This window comes from Amborella trichopoda, chromosome 1 (genome assembly GCF_054954075.1).
Source record: "Amborella trichopoda isolate Santa Cruz 75 chromosome 1, AtrichopodaSantaCruz75HAP2 v2.0, whole genome shotgun sequence".
Taxonomy (NCBI): Eukaryota; Viridiplantae; Streptophyta; class Magnoliopsida; order Amborellales; family Amborellaceae; genus Amborella; species Amborella trichopoda.
In genome coordinates, this window is record NC_142336.1 from 45,911,998 (window position 1) to 45,932,502 (window position 20,505).

The 20,505-nt window shown below is 32.8% G+C and overlaps 1 protein-coding gene across 1 annotated transcript; it reads left to right on the forward strand.

Moving 5' to 3' along the window:
• The first annotated feature begins 18,691 nt into the window (after positions 1 to 18,691).
• Positions 18,692 to 19,847, forward strand: LOC18442251 (ethylene-response factor C3). The gene has a single exon (XM_006852474.4). The coding sequence runs from the start codon at positions 18,806 to 18,808 to the stop codon at positions 19,601 to 19,603; it is 798 nt and encodes a 265-aa protein (XP_006852536.2). The 5' UTR covers positions 18,692 to 18,805; the 3' UTR covers positions 19,604 to 19,847.
• Positions 19,848 to 20,505: the final 658 nt, after the last annotated feature.

Genomic DNA, 20,505 nt, shown 5'->3' on the forward strand with positions numbered 1-20,505 from the left:
GATATCACTTTCTGCAATCACTTTGTTTTAAATATTGTACCATGTGGTGGAGCATCATAACATCTGGAAAATATGATCTCTTATTTAAATTTAAGCTTCATGGGGACACAGACCCTTTGCACTTTTATTTTTCTTACCCACATTGGCCCTTTTTGTGTCAGGAATCTCAAGTTTCTACTCTTCAAGGTTTCACCCTCTCCCCAGTTACAGATTACCAACAAATAAGCCAAAAGATATTATGATCCTGTGGGAGTATAATTTCCATTTACTGGCTCGGGTAGACCACCAAGAATTACTTTTAGGACTCCAAGTTTTGGGGATGTAACCTCCTCACACATAGATTCGATAAGAAAAATTCCTAATTATACTCTCTATGCATTTGAAAAAAATAATGTCGAGATTGAATAGAGACCATTCAATTTTTAAGTGGTGGGATCTAAGTGCTAGAAAACTCAAACAACAATGTTTCTTTTTCTATTTTTAGAGTAATCACCTAGTAATTCTTAAATGGTTCCCAAAATTGCAAAATGAAAAAATCCTCCTAAGTAAGTCTATTGACGTAGAGAGTAAAAATAAATTATGCTCCCCAGAGAGCATAGTGTACCCGCTCATAAATAAACCGTACTAACAACACTTGTACTTAAACGAAAAGAGAAATAAAACGGGATCCTGTGCTTGATTAATATTTGATAATTAGCGGAGGAAATAGATTTTCAGACTATCATCAAATTCTTGATGCCGAATCTATGATTGGATTTTGCAATGTGGTTGTACTTTATAATGTAAAGCCTAACCGTACACTATTGCACCCAAACGAAAAACCGACGTTATACAGGTCATCATCAAGAAGCTCCAGAGCCTTTCGGCATTCATAAAGAAGTTTTGGGTAGCCCAGTAATTTTCTCAAGAACTTCATTCCAAAGATACACGGATAGTGCTTCTATCATGTTCAAAATTGAGAAGTTATACCACATCTGAACTCAACTTTCATTTAAGAAAAACTTCATATGCCTTCATTTATTTTTATAATACCCAACCTATTCACTATGACCACTTTTATACTATATTACTTGGCCCCTTTTTGCTTTGCCCCCTTACTTCCCTGCTTATTTATGGAGCACCTACAAGGAAAATTGGTGGTCAGCAAATAGGAGGGCATCTTCTACTTTTTCAAAAAAAAAAAAAACAGAAAAATGAAGTAATTATGGTAAATCGGGACCTATCTTCCTTTTGCAAATTTGGAATGAGGACCAGTTGATCCAAAAATGAAAAGAGGGCGTATAGCATCATATGTTCCTGTAGGAGCATACTGTACAACTACTTCCTTTGGCAAAATAATTACTTGAGAGGATTTCTTAGATCTGAAATCTTGGGATCCATCTAAATATCACTAGATGACTTTTTTCCAATATAAAAAAAATTGGATTGTGAGTTTTTGAATATCTAAATCTTGCCCTGCAAAAATTGTAGGGGTCCTTTTCGACCTTGGGATGTCATTCTTTTTAGGTTCATAGAGATTGCGAGTTAATTCTTTCCTTCTTTGAGGTTAGTCATTAGGTTCTAGAGATTACATCTTCGAGATTTGGGATCCAAAAAAAAAAACTCCTTAACAAGAGTTTTGTCCCTAAGAGCAAATGGACTAGTTAGAGCATAAATCTTTTCAGAAAAAAAGGAGGAGCTTAAATTAGAATTTTTTTTTGTATGGTTATGACATTTGATGTACTCAAGCGCCTTTACTATGAAATAGTAGGGCTATTTTAAAAACTACAAAGGAGGTACAAGAGACCATACGCGGACGTTGCTTTGAGGATTTAGCCAAAACAAGATCTTATGTATAATATTCATATATTACTTAAAGAAAAAAATAGAAAGGTAACTAGAGTGGGAATTTGGAAGTGTCCAGAAAATGGGTGGTTGAAATTGAACGTTGATGGAAGTTCACTAGGTAACCCTCGATCTTTGGAGATAGGAGGCATAGACTGATGCTGAAATATTACGGGGCAGTATGGAGGATTACAACAAATGAGGCAGAGTTGAAAGTTGTGATGCAATGAGTTAAATTGGTTAAGAGGTTTAATAAACCAGTTATGATAGAGGGGGACTCAATGAATGTAATAAAATGGTAAATGAGGCAAAGTTGAAAGTTGTGTTGCAATGAGTTAAATTGGTTAAGAGGTTTAATAAACCAGTTATGATAGAGGGGTACTCAATGCATGCAATGAAATGGCTTAAAAATGAGATGGAATATCCCTGTACGAACTGGTTAGGGAAACAATGGATACAAGTAGTAGTATGGTGGTGATGTTTGGACATGTATATAGGGAATGGGGAATGTAATAAGGAAGCTGATGGTTTGGTAAGGGTGCGTTTTTCGGTTGAATCTCTTATATTTGTTTGAATAAGTTTGATCTAGATGTAGTTTTATTTTTTGAGTTTTATTTGTTTTTTTTCTTTGTAAGGGTCTGTTTACTCAAAGCTGTGGTAATTGGTGTTGAATGAGTAATGAAATGTCATTGTTTCTCAACAACAAAAAAAAAAAAACAAAAAAGGAGAAAAACACAAAAAAAAAGAAAAGGGAAAAAAAAAAGAAAACGAAAGAAAGAAGAACAGGTACAAGATATCATAGTCTCGCTTATTTGACATCAGCTTAACACTGGCTTATTTGACATCAGGAACATATCCCATACATTGTTTTAAAATCGTCGGTCCAAACCAGAATGGCCTAAGAGCCCAGATAAATTGGGGAATGAGAGATATAACATTTGAGACGACCAAAAATCGTCGCATTGTCTTTATTTTTATGTTTGTATTTTTTTAGGGATTGTATATAATGAGACCATTCACCTCTGATACGAGGTGGTCACAATTGTTTACAACCATCCAATGTGAAGTTTGATAGCTTGGATATGCCATAAAGTTTGAGATTTTTTTTTTGAAATTTGAACTTAGTCAATGGAATAATTGTAGCCACTCAATTTCACATCGAATGGTCAAGATTGATGTCTCCTCGTACACCAAAGGTAAATGGTGTCATTCTATGCTTTCCATTTTCTTCTTTTTTTATGTTGTATCCGTGCATGGATCCAAATTTGAAATTCCCCATTAATCCCTTGAATATTCAAGGCACCCATCTGATTTTGAAATATTGGTTCTTAGAAAATCTTTTGAGGTAATTTCATAGGCATAAATTATGCATATACATGGACAGTTTATGTAACTGAACAAAGAAAGACTATGCAAATAAAATAAGAAAAAAGTTTAGGCAAACGTGAGGCCCTAGACAATCAAATTAAGGCGAATATCAAAAATTTCACTAGAAGAGGTTTTTTCGATGCTTAAAATTCTTCAAATTGATCATCTTGGCCTCAAGATGCAAGGACACGAAAAAAAATGGATCCAAAGATTGGAAATAATGCATCTTGTAATGCATTTCCGGACTGTCGATTTTTAAGTATTCATAGATCTACTCGATCTACATTGTTTTTGAAGTTTAAAATTTTATAATTAAAAATAAAAGTAAAGTTTTAAGCCATCACAAATATTTCCAATATTGAAACAGCATCTTTCGACACCAATTGAACGTGTGCCTTATACGAACCACACGCATAAAATAATACCGCATCTACAATATATTAAATGTTGAGAAAATCAGGCATATGGCATGTACGTTTTTTGAATGATAAGGAAAAATCTGATTACTTACATTCAATAGGGTTTGGTGGGAGCGGCAAGGGCGGTTGTGTATGATCGGGGGTTTGGGTGATAGCTGGGTCCTTCACTGCCAACAATTATTGGGGAAATTTTAATTATGTGGGGTCAAATGGTGGTTGTCCCGTACACATCATGTGCAGTTTGATCTTTGGAGGGGAAGGGGGGTGGGGACTACAAATTCCACATTAATATTTGAGGTTAAGATCCTCTGTGGGTTGTCATTGCCACATATTCCATTCGATTTATATTAATAAAGGGATCCACCCAACTGCTACATTAAAAGCTTAAAAATGGCTTAGGTTTGTTTCAAGTTCCAATTTAAGAAGATCGGTTACCAAAATTCAGGCGAGAAAGGTTCGAGGGAGCTGAATTACCGACGGGGCAACCGAACTCCATTCCAAGTCCGGGTCGAACTTCTGCACCTGGAAGTTTGGGTCGTGGTTTAGAAGTGTGCAGTTCGGTTGGGTTGTACTTGGGTCGAGCTAGGACCTAGTTTGGGCCTGAACCGACCCATTTTTCTCTATTAAGAACTTATATTTTACTAACTCTATAAATTAAAAATAAATATAATACATATTAGAGAATTTATATTTTCACCACTCGAACCGACTTGACTCTTGATTCATTTGACTTGGACCTCACTGAGGCTGGGTCCAATATTGGATTCGTCATGTTGTGGTTGACCCCGACTGAACACTCTTTTTTTTAGTCCCGTAGCAATGAGTCACCTCTTAAAAATTCTATTTGTGAGATGAAATTTTGGATTTAGTTTTTAAGGATATATAATCTCTAATATGGAGATTATGAATATGAAAAAATAAATAAATTGTGAAAATTAAAAAACTCTATTAAAAAAATATTTTTACCGTTAGTTTCAATTGTTTTTAGATAGACCACCTATTTGTATATATCTTTAAAATGGATGCTTTATATCTGGGGACCACATATTGTAGAAATGCGGTCCAGCCCACATGAAACAACCTTGTATTTTGTTAGGGTTAGCTAGCATCTTTTTAGATGTATAGTTGTGGTGTTTGTCCTTTCAATTTAACTAGTACTTACGTGCATATAAAAATATAAAAAGAGAGAGACGGTCTAGGAATATAAAAAGTGAGAATTAATTTTTCGTATTACGACAAAACCTATTAAGGATCCGTTCATTTTTTGGAGGGTAAGATCAATGTGTTCAATAACTCCTTCAATTTAACTAGTAGACTCACGTGTGTTGTACATAGAAGTACAAAAAAAAGACAGATAATAAAGGAATATATACAGTGAATTAATTTTTTCGTATCAAGAGCAAAACTAATAATAAGAAACTATCCGATATTTGGAGGGCAAGATAAGGTCTTCAATAGCTCCTTCAATTTAACTAGTTGACTTAGGTGTCTTGCACATAGAAGTATAAAAAGAGACCGATAATAAAGGAATATAGAAAGTGAATTAATTTTTGTATCAAGACCAAGACTAATAATAAGGAACTATCCATTTTTTTGGAGGGCAAGATCAAGGTGTTCAGCAACTCAAACTTAAAACTGTTTTTATTTTTCTCAAAAATAATCATATGATGATCTTTACATACTCTTTTGCTCGAGGGAGGTGTTCTATAGTGTGGTCCTATGGGAGCATGTTATTCATGATATTATATAACGTACTAGAACCCACTTGTTGTGAGTACGTTTATTATACGCATAATTTACAACAAAGATCATCGTTCTGATTATGATCAAGTAATAATCCACTGTTTCAATTACATTTATTATATGTGTTACATGCAATACAATGGTTTAAAAAACGGATCAGTGACCCGGATCGGGCTTCCAAAAAACCGATTCGGATCGGTAAATCGGCGATTCGGATCGGGAATCGTGTGAATCGGTCAGAATAAAGCTTAAAAAAAATCCGAAAAAATTATTAAAATTCATTATAAATATTGTTTTTTAGGAATTCAATAAGAAATGAGGGTACTCCATTAAGAATTTTCATGTTTTTGAATGAATATGCGAATATTGATATGTTCTTTCCCTGCATGAACCGCCATTCAGCATTTAATTTACATCACACAAAAGGATAAACATATAATTATCATGGAATAAGTATATCAACATACATGGACTACAATAAAGCATAAAATTAGTAACATATGATCTAAAAATAAAATGATAGATGACGTTATTGTTCTTCTTGGTCACGCTGGTGCCATTGATTGAATTTGTTTAACAATTCATTGATTCGATCTAAAAACGAATCATCGATATTAGCAGGCGTCTGACTATTCACAAATCCCTAAGTGTTAGTGTTTTGTTGTGTTCCCAATCTAAAATCTTTGAAGATTGTCCATCCTTCATGCTCACCTGCACTGTCGTGCTCATCCCTACACTGTTGCTGTTGGGACTCGATATGTGAATAATATGGCTGGGATAGCGTGGCCTCAGAATCATCATCTCTCTCATTTTCTCTTTGAATAATATGGATTAAAAAAAAAAAAAACAAATTTTCAAAAAAATCGATCATGGATTAAAAAAAAATATCACAAATTTTCAAAAAATTCTATCATGGAATAAAAAAAAAATTCGATCATGGATTAAAAAAAAAAATCACAAATTTTCCGAAAATTCTATCAAGGATTACAAAAAAAAATTCGATCATGGATTCAAAAAAAAAAATCACAAATTTTCAAAAAATTCAATCATGGATTACAAAACATTCGATCATGGATTACATAAAATTCGATCATGGATTACATAAAATTCGATCATGGATTACATAAAATTTGATCATGGATTACAAAAAAAAACAAACAATAAAAAACAAAAAATTCAATCATGGATTACAAAAAAAGAAAAAAACAATTCAATCATGGATTACAAAAAATTCAATCATGGATTACAAAAAACTCTATCATGGGTTACAAAAAAAGCAAAAAACAAAAAATTCGATCATGGATTACAAAAAAAAAAACAAACATTTCGATCATGGATTACAAAAAAAAACAAACATTTCGATCATGTATTACAAAACATTCGATCATGGATTACAAAAAATTCTATCATGGGTTACAAAAAAAAACAAAAAAAACAAAAAATTCGATCATGGATTACAAGAAAAAAAAACAAACATTTCGATCACGGATTTCAAAAAATTCGATCATGGATTACAAAAAATTCTATCATGGGTTACAAAAAAACAAAAAATTTGATCATGGATTACAAAAAAACAAAAACAATTCGATCATGGATTACAAAAAAATCGATCAAGTATTACAAAAAAATCTATCATGGATTACAAAAAAAAAAAAAAAAAAAAAAAAAAAAAAAAAAAAAAAAAAAAAAAAAAAAAAAAAAATCCCGTACGGGACTCGCTGATTCACTGTTCAGACTCGCCGATTCCGTACAGTGAATCGGCGAGTCACTGTACAGAATCGTCCGGTTCTCTCTAGAACCGGACGATTCCCGTTTTTTTCGCCGATTCGATCCGTCCATGGCGATTCCCGAGTCGAACCAGGCGAGTCCGGTTCGACTCGGCGTTTTTTTAAACACTGGTTACATGTATTATTATTCACATTATAATTATTGTTATTGCATGTAATTTTTAATTTACTATTATTGATCATTACTCCAATTAGCATTTACTTTATGGCTCAAAACAAATTAGGAATATATTTCAAATAGCAATGAGAAGAGTAATTATAATATTAATTGTAATACTATAAGTGATATTATCCCAAATATTATTATATTATCCATAGCAGATTAGAAATTATGACATTATAGTTTTATTCATACCATTCTTCGATAATGGCGAAAGATAATATCATAGATAATACTATTCCCATGTTTATCATAATAATATTATTCCAAAATAATAGATTATATTATAATATCAAGGAAAATTTATAAAAATACCTATTAGAGATGAAATATTTAAATGAAAATGACGTAAATATCTGTTTTAGTTTCCGTTATTACCAAAATGCTAATTTCTTTCTGTTATTATTGATATGTTTGTTTTTTAGACTTCATAACAAATTTTTTTAAAAATAGATGAAACTACCTTTTTTTGGTTTTTCAAAAACCGAAAACTACCCAATTTTCGGTTTTGCCTGTTTGCAACTATTCCATCTCAAGGCTCCATGTTTTCTATGGTTATTTTAAAAATTTATATAAAAAAAAGGGTAAAGTCTTAAATTGTTCATTTCTCATGAGTAAATTGATAAATTTCCCTATTATCATATACATTTATAATAAATTAATAAGTAAAAATTCGAGTTGTTGTTCTTACATTATCAATAATAATATAATAATATTATTATTAGGAAAATTGATCAAAGCGTTGGGGGACAAATTTTTACATTTGCTTTCCCCGAGGTATAAAGCATTCATCTTAAACATGGATGCAAATGGGTGGTCCATCTCAAAATAGTTGAGACTAACAGTCCAAATTTTTCTTTATAAGATTACTATTTTTAATTTTTAAAATCTATTTATATTTTTATATTCATGATCTCCATGTTAGATATTATATGTCACTAAAAGTTAGGTAAAAAATCCATCTCAAAATAAATTTTTAAGAGGAGACTCATTTCTATATGGACTATTATTATTATTATTATTATTATTATTATTATTATTATTATTATTATTATTAGTATTATTATTATTATTATTATTATTATTATTATTATTATTATTATTATTATTATTATTATTATTATTATTATTATTATTATTATTATTATTATTATTATTATTATTATTATTATTATTATTATTATTATTATCATTATTATTATTATTATTATTATTATTATTGTTATTGTTATTAACCTTAATATCCAAACAACTTTGCTTACCCATGACCGATTTAAAAGCCATAGCCTAACAACTAATCAAAAATAAAAATAATTATCTATCAACATTTTAAGGGGAAAAATATTATATACTTTATCTCATCTCTGCCATTCCTAACAACAAAAAATAATTTTCTCACCATATGAAACACTGTTTCAACAAAAACACATCCAATAAAATACTATTTCAACAAAAAAAAAATCCAATGAAATAGTAGTTCATCCTGCAATGTCCAAACGCTAGTAATTTGTACTTGTGATCACAACTATCAAAAGAAGCACAATAATAACCTATGAAAACCCTCACCAAGAACTGGAACTTCTAATTTCCAATAGTCTAAACACAAATTAGTTTTGGAGAAAATTAGAATGATGTGGAAATTTTGGATAATGATGTGGAGATTTTCATTCTCATATTAGTTTTGGAGAAAATTAGAGTAATAGATAGATGTCAAGTTCTCTCTTATATCCAATAATCTCTCCCATCATAAAGATGGGGAGGTTTTAATTTTTCAATTAAATTTGGAGAAGAGTAGAATGATTGATAGATGTCAAGTTCTCTTGGACTTCCACAAATCTCTCCCATTAGATAAAGAACCACTGTTTCATGCAGGGTAGAGCGCATTTCTACAATATGTGGTCCAGAGGTATAAATCATCAATCTGAAAATTTGATGCAAATAGGTGGTCCATCTAAAAACAATTATAATTAACGGTCCAAATGTTTTTTCAAAAATAAAATTAGGATCAAATACTAGTTTTCAAAAAAAAAAATTCATATTCATTATGTCCATGTTAAAGATTGTATATTCTCTAAAAATTAAGATCAAATTATATTTAAAAAATATATTTACTGCTAAGCCAGCAATTTTATATAATATACAAGCTGGCCGCATGTTAACCGCATCCTCAGATAAATATGGAGAGGCTTCCTTTCCAAACTAGATTTTTAGGAACTAATATATCTTCAACACCCAATCACTTACCCAATATCCTCTCAAAAGGATGCGTCTTTCAAAGGATGGGGTCTTTTATTATTTTTGTGGTATTTAAACATTTCTTAAATAATTAACTTGGACAAGGACATATAATTTCCATCATTCACGTTTTTTTTTAAAAAATAATATGTCACTAGTGCTAGTTACATTTCTATATGTCAGTAACAACTCACGACTCAGCATTTATATAAAATGCAGCAAGAAAACATGGACCACAAAGGGGCACGTCTCATCCATGATAACCATCACTTGGAGCCCATGGATAACCTTAAGGCACCAGTGAGACGTTTCCCCTCTAATAGCTAGTCACCAGCATTCGCGGCCATCTCGTTGGCTACCGCCCCTTGTTTGCAGCCAAATCTGACGAGATCTCATAAGAAAATCTCTCCAAATTATGCTTTAAATGAGTTAAAAATTGACGACCAGTACAAATGTCGGGTCCATCAAATTATGGTAAAAAAAAACCAAATCTGAAGAGATCAGGGGTCTTTAAGAACCCTAGAAGCTTTGGTTCATGATCACAAAAACACCTACAACTTAAAATAAACTAAAATTAATCTCAATTAAATAAACTTAAAATTAAGTTAATCTAAATTAAAAGAAAGAAAGAAATAAAATAACTTACCTAACCGGGCGAGTTGGCCCACATACCATACCGGCTCGGCACAGTCAAAGACCGAGTTGGCAACAACATCAGAGCACAGGTTGTTTACGCCGTGCTCCTTCGCTTTTTCTTGAAAATATAGGTCGACAATTGTTTGGAATTGTTAGGGTTTAACAATTGTTGAAATTAGGGTTTGTGGTTTTATCTTAATTAGAGTTTTTGATGGCCTAGGGTTTTTCTAGGGTTAGGGTTTCTAGATCTAGGGTTTTTCTCTCTCTAGGGTTAGGGTTTTATGACTAGGGATCCAAGGATGTGAGTGATTTATGAGTTTGGCACATTTTCGGCCTATTTATATACTATTCATTGGAGTCCCATGCATTTTTTAGAAGTTTCCTACGTGTTTATCTCGATTTTTTGGTCAAAATCTGTTAAAAGGCGATCGAAGCTGAATTGAACTAATTTTTGGGTGGATGCCAGATGTCCTGGTGCTTGAAAAGATTTAAATGTCGTACCCCCAGGCATCTGGAAAACTTGGGTTAGACCAAAATGGAATTTCAACTAAACAAACTTGCTCGGGCTATACTCTCAAACTAAAAATCAGCTTCAGGTAAGACTTGGATAGTTAGAAAGCTCTTGATATCTTCTTAAATTTAGAATCAAATTGGGCATAATTTAGGTGAATTTAGAGGATTCTAGAGGGCTAGGGATTTAAGGTGTCGATTTCAAGTTTTAGGATGTCATATTAGTGCCGGACTGGTTTCCTTTTGTTTATAAAGCTCATGGCAATTTTGGATGACCATATGGGGTATTGGGTAAGTTTAAAGTTTGGGATTTAGGTTCGAAAAGGTGACTAGCGCAAATTCAAAAATTTTTATTGAGTTAATGAAACAATTTAAACGAGGCATGATCAATATTTTCCAACATAATTAGGGCCATTTTAATCTGAAAAATTTAGGGATAAGATATCAACATCTTGCCCCAAGATTGTTATAAAATCAAAATTTCCCTTATTGACCAAAAACAAAAATGAGAATGACAAGCCATCTTTGGTTTTTTTTCAATCACGTAGTCCATTTTTCTTCTCTTCTTCTTCTTCCCTCCTCAATTATTTTTCTCCTTCAAATGGAACTTGAGATTATGAGGTTCTATAACCCCTTAGTATTTTTCTCCTTCAAATGGAACTTACGATTATGAGGTTCTATAATCCCTTAGTAGAAACTAGGAAGAACTCTTCGGTATTTCAAACAATGGGAGTTTTTTTTTTTTGGTAATTCAATAGAGAAGACTGGCCCTACTCTTTTTTTTTCAAATAGATTAGAAGTTAGCTTTTTTTTTTTTTTTTTTTTTTGAAATTTTATGAATGGGTGGTATTAGCGGTGGGAATGGAAACCACAATGTGGTGACTAGGGTGTGGGTTGCTACCACCGCGACCCTTGCCCTTTTTCCGAGGCTTTTCACTCTTTAATCTTTTGTTTTCCTTCCTCGAATATATTTATTCTATGAAGATGTATAAATAAGACCATTTAGTTTTGATACAAGGAGGTTACAATCATCATTTACCGTAAGATTTGAAATATAATAGTCTAAAATAAAATTTCTTGAATGTTATAACACACTTTCATCTATTGGATTCTACATCATGCCTAAAGTGATTTTGATCTCATTGTAATAAAAATAAATAGTCGGCTCTTCATTAAATTGGGCTCTTCATTAAATTGGACAGTTCTCCTTCTTGATATCTCACTATTTTAATTTTAAATATTTATTTTTAGTTAATAGTTCTAATTAGTTTAATATGATGTTGTTTGCGTAAGATGTTAACTTTAAACCGTCAAAGTAAGGTGTACCTCTGAATCTTGCTAAGATGTAATTCTCATTCCACACATTCTTACGATGGCCTAAAAATTTATTTTCATATTTAATTATAAAATGTAAAACTCATAAAGTAGTATAAATGGAGCAGATTATAAACACTTAAAGTTTTTTAAAAATGGACAGTCTAGTTAATACATTACAAGATACATTATTTTTAGAATTTAAGCTCCATTTCTTTCATATTCATACATCTCGAAGTCGAAATAATTAATTATAAGACTTTTCAATGTCAAAACAACCTCTACGTATATATTTTTGAGATGCACCTTTTTTCTGTAGTATTAGGTTGACACCTTTAAACTTTTTCATTTCCTAAAAAGAATCATGAAGTCTGCACTAAATTGGCCAAAATACAGAAAGGCTTCCATCTAGGGCTAAGAATTTTTGAGATCGGGTCTAGATTAATCCAGATCCGGATTTGAATATGGATCCGAATATATTCAAATTTCGTATATTATAAAGTTAAAATATAATTATAAAAGTTAAAATAATTATATATTATATATATAAATTATGGGTTTGTATACAATGAGATCGTTTATTTTGGGTACGCGGCGGGCACAATTACTTTTGATCATCTGATGTGAAATCTGATAGCTTAGGTGTGTCACAAAGTTAGAAAAAAATTCTTTTGAACTTTGAGCGTGGTCAATGCAATAAATGCAGCCGCCCAATTTGTATAAGGTGGTCACAATTAATCTTGAGCATTGGATGTGAAATTGGGTGGGTACATTTATTTCACTGACCATGGTCAAAATTCAAAAGAAATTTTTTCAAACTTTGTGACACATCCAAGCTATCAGATTTCATATCGGATGGTTGTACATAATTGTGACCCCCCTATACAAAAGATAAATGGTTTCATTGTATACAATCCCTATATATATAGGATGGTTTGTATAGAGCCGACAATCAAAGTAAAGTGCGCCGTCAAATAGTGTTGAGAAATGTGGTTTCAATACTGGAAATCTTTATAATAGCCTTAAAATATATTTTTATATTTATTTATAAAATTTAAAGTTTTAAAAATTCTATGAAAATCTTGAAATTGACGGTCCAAAAAATACGTTACAAGATGCACTATTTCCAAAACTTGAAATCCATTTTTTTCTCATGTCCATTCATCTTGATGTCGAGATGATCGATTTGAGGATATTTATGCATCAAAACAACATCTTCTAGTGAAATTTTTGAGGTGGGCTCTAATTTGATTGTTTAGAACCTCGGCTCTATATAAACTTTTTTCATATGTATATATAACACCGAGTCAGATCTTGATTGGATCCATCTATACTCAAATCCTACCCGAATTACTATTTGGATATAGATTTTGGGTATGGATCCAAATTTTGGATCCATATTCGGATCAAAATAGAAATTGAATTTTGGGGAGAAATTGAATTTTGGGTTTCGGATCCGGATCGAGAAAATTCTCAGCCCTACTTTCATTTGCTCTCCAAAACCAAAAAAAAAACCACCAAATGAATCTCATAACATTGCTAGAAACACCCATTACCAATGATCCTCTCCATGAGTGGGATTAGAATCTTTGTTTGAGTAACTTAAATAAGATCATAATCTATTATGGTGACCCTCTGTTTGAGATTGAGAGAGAGAAAGAGAGGTCACACATGCTATGCTTGTCCTATTTAAGAGAGAGAGATCGTCACACATGCTATTCTTGTCCTACTTAAAAATTTCAAGAAAAAAAAAATATCTAAGTTTCACCTCGAAAACACCCCAAGGACCCTCGTTTCCCATGGGTTGAGCTTCAACAATGATTCTTGTCCTACATTTTTAAGTCCTTAAACAATCCTTTGCCTTCTTCTTTGTCCAAACCCTAAAGCGCGTTTGGTGCAACAACTTGGGCATCAAGTATCTTTTCCATTACCTCCATAAGTCCAAACCTTCATTCTCACGCCTTTCTACAATAATTCACAATGGAAGTCGATGCGTATGCTACAAGTTTTTTCTTTCTTTACTCTTGCACACCACAACTGTACACTGATACCATTTATTTTTATTACAAGGAGGGCACAATCATATTTGTTCGATATATTTTTTAAATCAAGTGGTTGTAAGTATGTCATTGATTAGAGATAAAATCCAAAACTAAATTTATCGAACTTTGTAACGCACTCTAAGTCATCAAATTTGACATTTAATGACTAGGAGTGATTGTGATCTTCTTATAGTAATGATAAATGGTCTTGTCGTATACAATAACTATAACATAATGGGGTAAAGTTGATCCATTCCTTCTTTTATAGGGGTCACATCCGTTAAGTCTAAGAAAAGTGCATTAACTATAGAGATTGTATATTATGAAACCATTTACTATTCATGGAGTTTGAGATTTTTTCTTAACTTTGAATCTAGTAAATGATACATTTATAACCTCCTAATTTAAAATCTGTCAGAAAAAAATGATTGTGACCTTTTTGTACTAAAAATCAATGGTATTTTTTTTATATATTTCTTTAACTAAAAAGTCTAGACCCTTGTACTAAATAAATAAATAGTTTATTTATTTTTAATATATATTCTTAACTAAAAAGTCTAGACCTGAAACAGCATTGAAAGTAGCTAGAAAAATGGAAAATAAAGGGATGAAAGTAATAGGGAAGTATTTTAAAAAATATATACTATACTAGGTCCCTAAGATAAGAGAAAGGTTTCAATACTTCCCCTACAACATAGAAGAACCATCCTCCCTACTATCTAGCCATCCAATTTTGATCAAGAGAGCTACTCACCGTTTGATCTTAGATCCGACATCTCAAAGTATTTTATTTTTAGTTTTTTTTTATACAAATTATATGAATATGAAATTTGGTACGTGCCATCTTCTCATTGGGGCGCACCTATAAAAAATATTAAAAATAATTTTTCGATAAAATATAATGGCCAAAATTCCTCTTGAATCTTTCAGGGGTATTTTAATCATTTTATTGTATTGAAATTTTTTTTTTATATTTTTCACTAGTGCAAGTTTAATAGAGGATTGGCCATCCAAAATTTTGCGTCAAAATAGTTTATAGAAAAAAAATTTAAAATAAAATAGTGTCAAGATGTGATATTGTGATTGGGACAATTTTAGCCCTCCATTCAGAATGGACGGTTGGATAAGGGGTAGTATATAAATTTGATGCTGTAAGGGAAGCATAGAAAGCTTGCCCCGAAGATAATGATACTTTTGTTTTTCTCTGGGCAATTGCTTTAAATTCTAACGTCCACCTCTGAGAACCTGTTGCTGAATTTTTGTGGTGCACAATGTACTACCCTTCAAGGTCACTCATTTATAATCGGACACGGTTAGCATGCGGCCAATCCACACCTGTAAAAATGTTGGCTTGGCAATAAATATATTTTTTAAATATATTTTGATCCTAATTTTTAGATAATATGTAATCTTTAATATAGAAATCATGAATATGAAAAAATAAATCAATTTTAAAAATTAGAAGTGATAATTATATTAAGAAAATATTTAAAATGTTAGTTATTGATTTTAGATGGACCACCTATTTGCATCCATTTTTAAGATGAATGCTTTATACCTTTGAACCACATATTGTACAAATGCGGTCCTGCTCGCATAAAACAAGGGTTCTTTATAATATAATTTTGGGCATTCTTTTTGAGAAATCGGAACCAGCTGCGTTAGACTCGCCAGGTTTTGATTTGTTCCGATCGTTGGTCTCGTTCTCGAGCCAAATGGGTTCTATAGTTAATAAAAGAAACTAATACTTGAGAAGCAAAACGGTTTTGCAGTTCTTGCAACGATACCAAGACTCAAGCAATTTCCAATGGTTCATAACAATGTAGGAAACTACGACTCGGCCATAGAACTCGGCACAATTTGGACCGAATATGGCCAAGCCAAAAAGTAATAAAAGATAAAAAAACCAAAAAATGAGAAAATATGTTTAAAGTAAAATTAAACTAAACACATCTAAATCAGGTTCAAAAGGTAGTGAAAAAGAGATTTTGAAAAAATCAATTTGGGGACATTTTAGAAATAATCCAAAAAAAGAAAATGTAAAAATAAGGATTTAAAGCCAAAAACACTTTTCGATCTTTGCCAAAATAATAGAAATCATCAAAAATATTAAAAATCAATTGCCCTTTTTTTATTTTTTATTATTTTTTGGAAAATTATAAAAAATATATCTTATTTTTTTATTATTAAAAATAAAACCCAAACTCTTTAAAACCTCATCCTTACCCATTTTTTTCACTTTTTATGTTTGTTTTTATCAAAATAGCCTTCGTGGTAGTCGTAGGACTGTAAATACATCACGGTATACTCACTACCGTGATGGTCATGGGCGGTTTGCTATTTTGAGGCATCACGGTACTTAAACAGCCATGATGGTTGTTTTGAGGTATCACAACACTTAAACTACCATGATGGTCAAATAATCACAGTGATTTTATGTCCGTGATGCTCAGGTAAGAGTATAACAGTTAAATTTGAACAGTAATATTCCAATAAACCATCACGATTCTTTAAGTGCCGTGATTGTTGAAAACTACATCTGACTCACAACCCACCATGACCATCACGGTTTTCAGTAAGCTGTGATGCCTTCATGGTCTTGACTACCGTAAAGGCTAGTTTCGTATACTCACCCTAAAAAAGGTATGGATGAAGTTTTAAAAAGTTTAAGGTTTATTTTCGAGAATCCGAAATTAAGATATATTTTTTATAATTTTTTTTTATTATTTAAATCCCCAAAATCAAACCACGCAACTCGAAGATACTTCGACGAGTCCGAGTTGGCTCGCCCAAAGTTTTTTTTCAATGGTTCATAAGGTATCTCTCAATCATGGCTTTTCAGACCAGGGAGAGGCAAATGTTCCTTGACTGAAAAGTAAAATATGGTGAGTGAGCCAAACATTCTAATTTAGCCACAGTAGTGGAATCTTCCATGCTTACCCTTGTTTTATGGTAGGCGATCTGGAATTTTGATTATTTAATTTATGGTTACAGGAATCGGATTTGCTTGCACATTAAGCTTTTTTGAACCGGCCAAGGGTGACTCATTCTTGAGGTGTAATCACAAACCTTGTGCATCGAATGCAGCACCAACAACGTAACAAAATAATAACTATATGTTGCCATAATGACAAGCTACGCTCTGTTGTTTACGTCTTTCTCCCACTCTGGAAAGACGTGGTCTTTCTATCAATATGTTTAACCATCTCTCTCTCAATTGAAAGAGATCATTAATTTAGGGGTGGCAGTGGACCCGAACCCGACTCGGGACCTGAGGGGTAGACCCATTACGGGTTTTGGTATGGGTTCAAAATTGGATTGCGCGGATTACTTCCAAGTTCAAATCTTGGAGCAAAACATTATTCGAGTATGGGTCAGGTCAATTCTGAGTCCGATAATATTTTTTGTGTTCTAATATATAAAATATATTTAAATATAATTAAATACAGCGACTCATGAATTCAAGTCTGGGTCGCGTCCAGGTTCATATTTGGGTCCCATATTTTTCGGGTCCGGTTTCGATTGTTGCCCCCTAATTATTAGAACCCGTCCAATGGTTTTCATGGTCGCATTAAATTTGTACGAGGACTTGTTGGTATCCCAATCCCAAGACTCGTTAAAGGAGGAAAATGTGTTGGCTAAGCACCCAACATAAAACTGGATAAATGACCGATAATAATGATTAAATTTATAGGAAATTGTTTCAAAACCACATTGGACCGGCATATTATTTTTTCAGTCAACGTTGCCTCAAAAGAATCAAGTTAAAAGGTGGTCTCGCAAGTGTGGCACAGGTGCAAATGTACAAATTTCTCCCACCGGAACACCAATTGCTGCCTTTTTATCCAATCCACCTTCTTAGGGGAGCCAGCCGTACCTGTTTATATCAAATGCGGGGCACTTTCTTTGCATTCTCATCGAGATAATATAATATGGGTGAGGTTTTAGGTATAATCTTATACTATTGAAATAAGGCGCTTCTCAAATCTATGTTGAAAGATTCAATTTTGGTTCCAAAAAGCCTGAATGGCATGAAAATTATCGTTACCCCTCATTATGAAATTGAGACTTCCAAAAATGGTGTCGACCAAGCAGATCTATAAATACTTTAAAATCTTGAAAATAGAAGATCTAGATAATAAATTAGAAGATTAACAATCTTTAGGATTTGAAATCCCTTCCTCTTCGTATCAATTGAGAGTTTTCCAGCATTAGAACAACCTTCTTGGGGTTTTTTGGGATGCACTCTACTTCTACAATTTAAGGTAGACACCTTATATAGACTTTGTCCATATAATATTATCAGGAGTGCACTACGCTCCTATGGGAGCATAGTATACGTGTACGCCCTCCTTAGGATATCTACTCGGGAGGATGTCTTCAATCTAAAATTTTGGAAACCACCTAAAGGAAACTAGATGATTATTTTCAAAAGAAATTTTTAAATTTTAAGATTTCTATTACTTTGATCTTACACTCTTAAAATTGGACCGGTCTCAATTTAACCTTGAGACATTACCTTTTTCAAATACTTAGATCTTACACAGCTGCATTTTTTTTGGGTTGGATTGAAACGTCATCCTCAATCACCCATCCAAATTCACTTCATTTCCCTTTCTTTTATTTCAATCTCCTCAATTCTCTCGTAATTCCCAGCTGACTTTGCTCCATTTCTTTGTGTGCAATTCAAGTTTTCTCCTCTCTTTCCCATGATAAATCATCTGATTAGCTGTTCCAATCAGATGACAACTCTCTCTCTACAATTGCATGAAGATGGCAATTGGCATGGATTACAGTCCCAAACTAGAAGACATGCTTTTGGAGAACATATGGGCTAGCTTCATAGCAGGAAACCCAGAAAACAGAAACACAGAGAACCCCACCAATTCTCATGTATCAACACACAGCTGGGGAGAATTACCTGCTCTAACCCAAACAAATGGGTGTCAAGATATTTTGGAGAGGCTCCCAAGACTTGGAAGATGGATATCAATGGGGTCAGAGAACTGGGATGATTTGCTTGATGGCATATCGCTTGAGACCAAAAATGGCAATTGTAGTGCCGTTCAACCAGAAGAAGAGAGGAACACAGAAGTTTCAAAGCCAAAGGCCATGGTGGAAAAGGAAAGAGAGGCGGAAAGGCGGTATCGAGGTGTGAGAAAGCGGCCATGGGGTAAATATGCCGCAGAGATACGAGACTCTACCAGGCATGGAGCAAGGGTATGGCTGGGGACCTTTGATACTGCTGAAGAAGCAGCCATGGCGTATGATAAGGCAGCGTTAAGTATGCGAGGGCCTCGAACCTTCTTGAATTTCCCTCTAGAAATGGTGCATCAAGCATTGAGTCGCACTGAGAAACCTGTATGTCATGATAGTAAGCTTGGTTTCAGAGACAGGAGAGAGGAACAACAAGTGGAGGACATGGCGATGGTGCAAACCCCATGGAAGAAGGGATTCGATAGCATGGCACCAGATGAAGGGCTATGGGAGAACACAGATGTGGTGGAGTTGCAGGATCTTGGAAACGATTACTTAGAGAGCCTGTTAGCTTCTCTTTGTGAATGATTCATGATTGTATTAAAAAGCTTATCAATGGTTGAAGAATTTGAGAAGGCAATGCATCATTTCATGGATACCTGCCTCAAAACACACTTGCAGAGTGATTATTTCTGAACTGGTGGAGGAATTCTCTTTTAGTTAGGCCATTGATTCGCTATAAATTTATTATCTATTTTGTTTTTTCCCATTTTTGATTGTTAGTGCTATGTATGGGACTGAAAGTAAGAAAATTTTAGTTCTATGTTCTTTCTTTTCTTTTCCTTTTTTTTTTTTTTTTTGGTTATATTAACGATGGGAATGGAGAATGAAACATGAGACATTATGTTTTTTTGGTTATATTAACGATGGGAATGGAGAATGAAACATGAGACATTATGTTGTAACGACTAACACTGGGAGGAAACCAAACTTCAAACCTTGGGCCAAAAACTCATAACTAAGGGTTTGAGTTCGAGGAAGTAACCATAATTATATGGTTCTTGAGATTAAATCCAGCAAAATTAAGATCAAAATCCTCGAGGCGAATTAAGATCAAAGTCCTTACTCCTCATCAAGAGATTGTAGAATTTTAGAGAACAATAAGAAGTAAGCACAAGCAGGCTTGTACTATATACATAAGGTAAGCAAATCATATTTTGCCGGGCCATATTTTGCAGTGTCATCTGCCCATAGTTATCGGTAAACCAAAACATCGTTAATAAATCGATTTTATTTCAAAGAGTCGAAGTAAAAAAATAGCTAGAAAATACAAATCGCCAAAACATAAGGTAAGTAATAAAATCATGAATATTTCGGATTTCATTAAAAAAAAAAAACATAGTGAAAAAATTGGATAGGTAACAATGATATATGATTACGATTTGCCGCTATCTATATTGTATAGATAGATGAAAGCCATTGAAGAATAA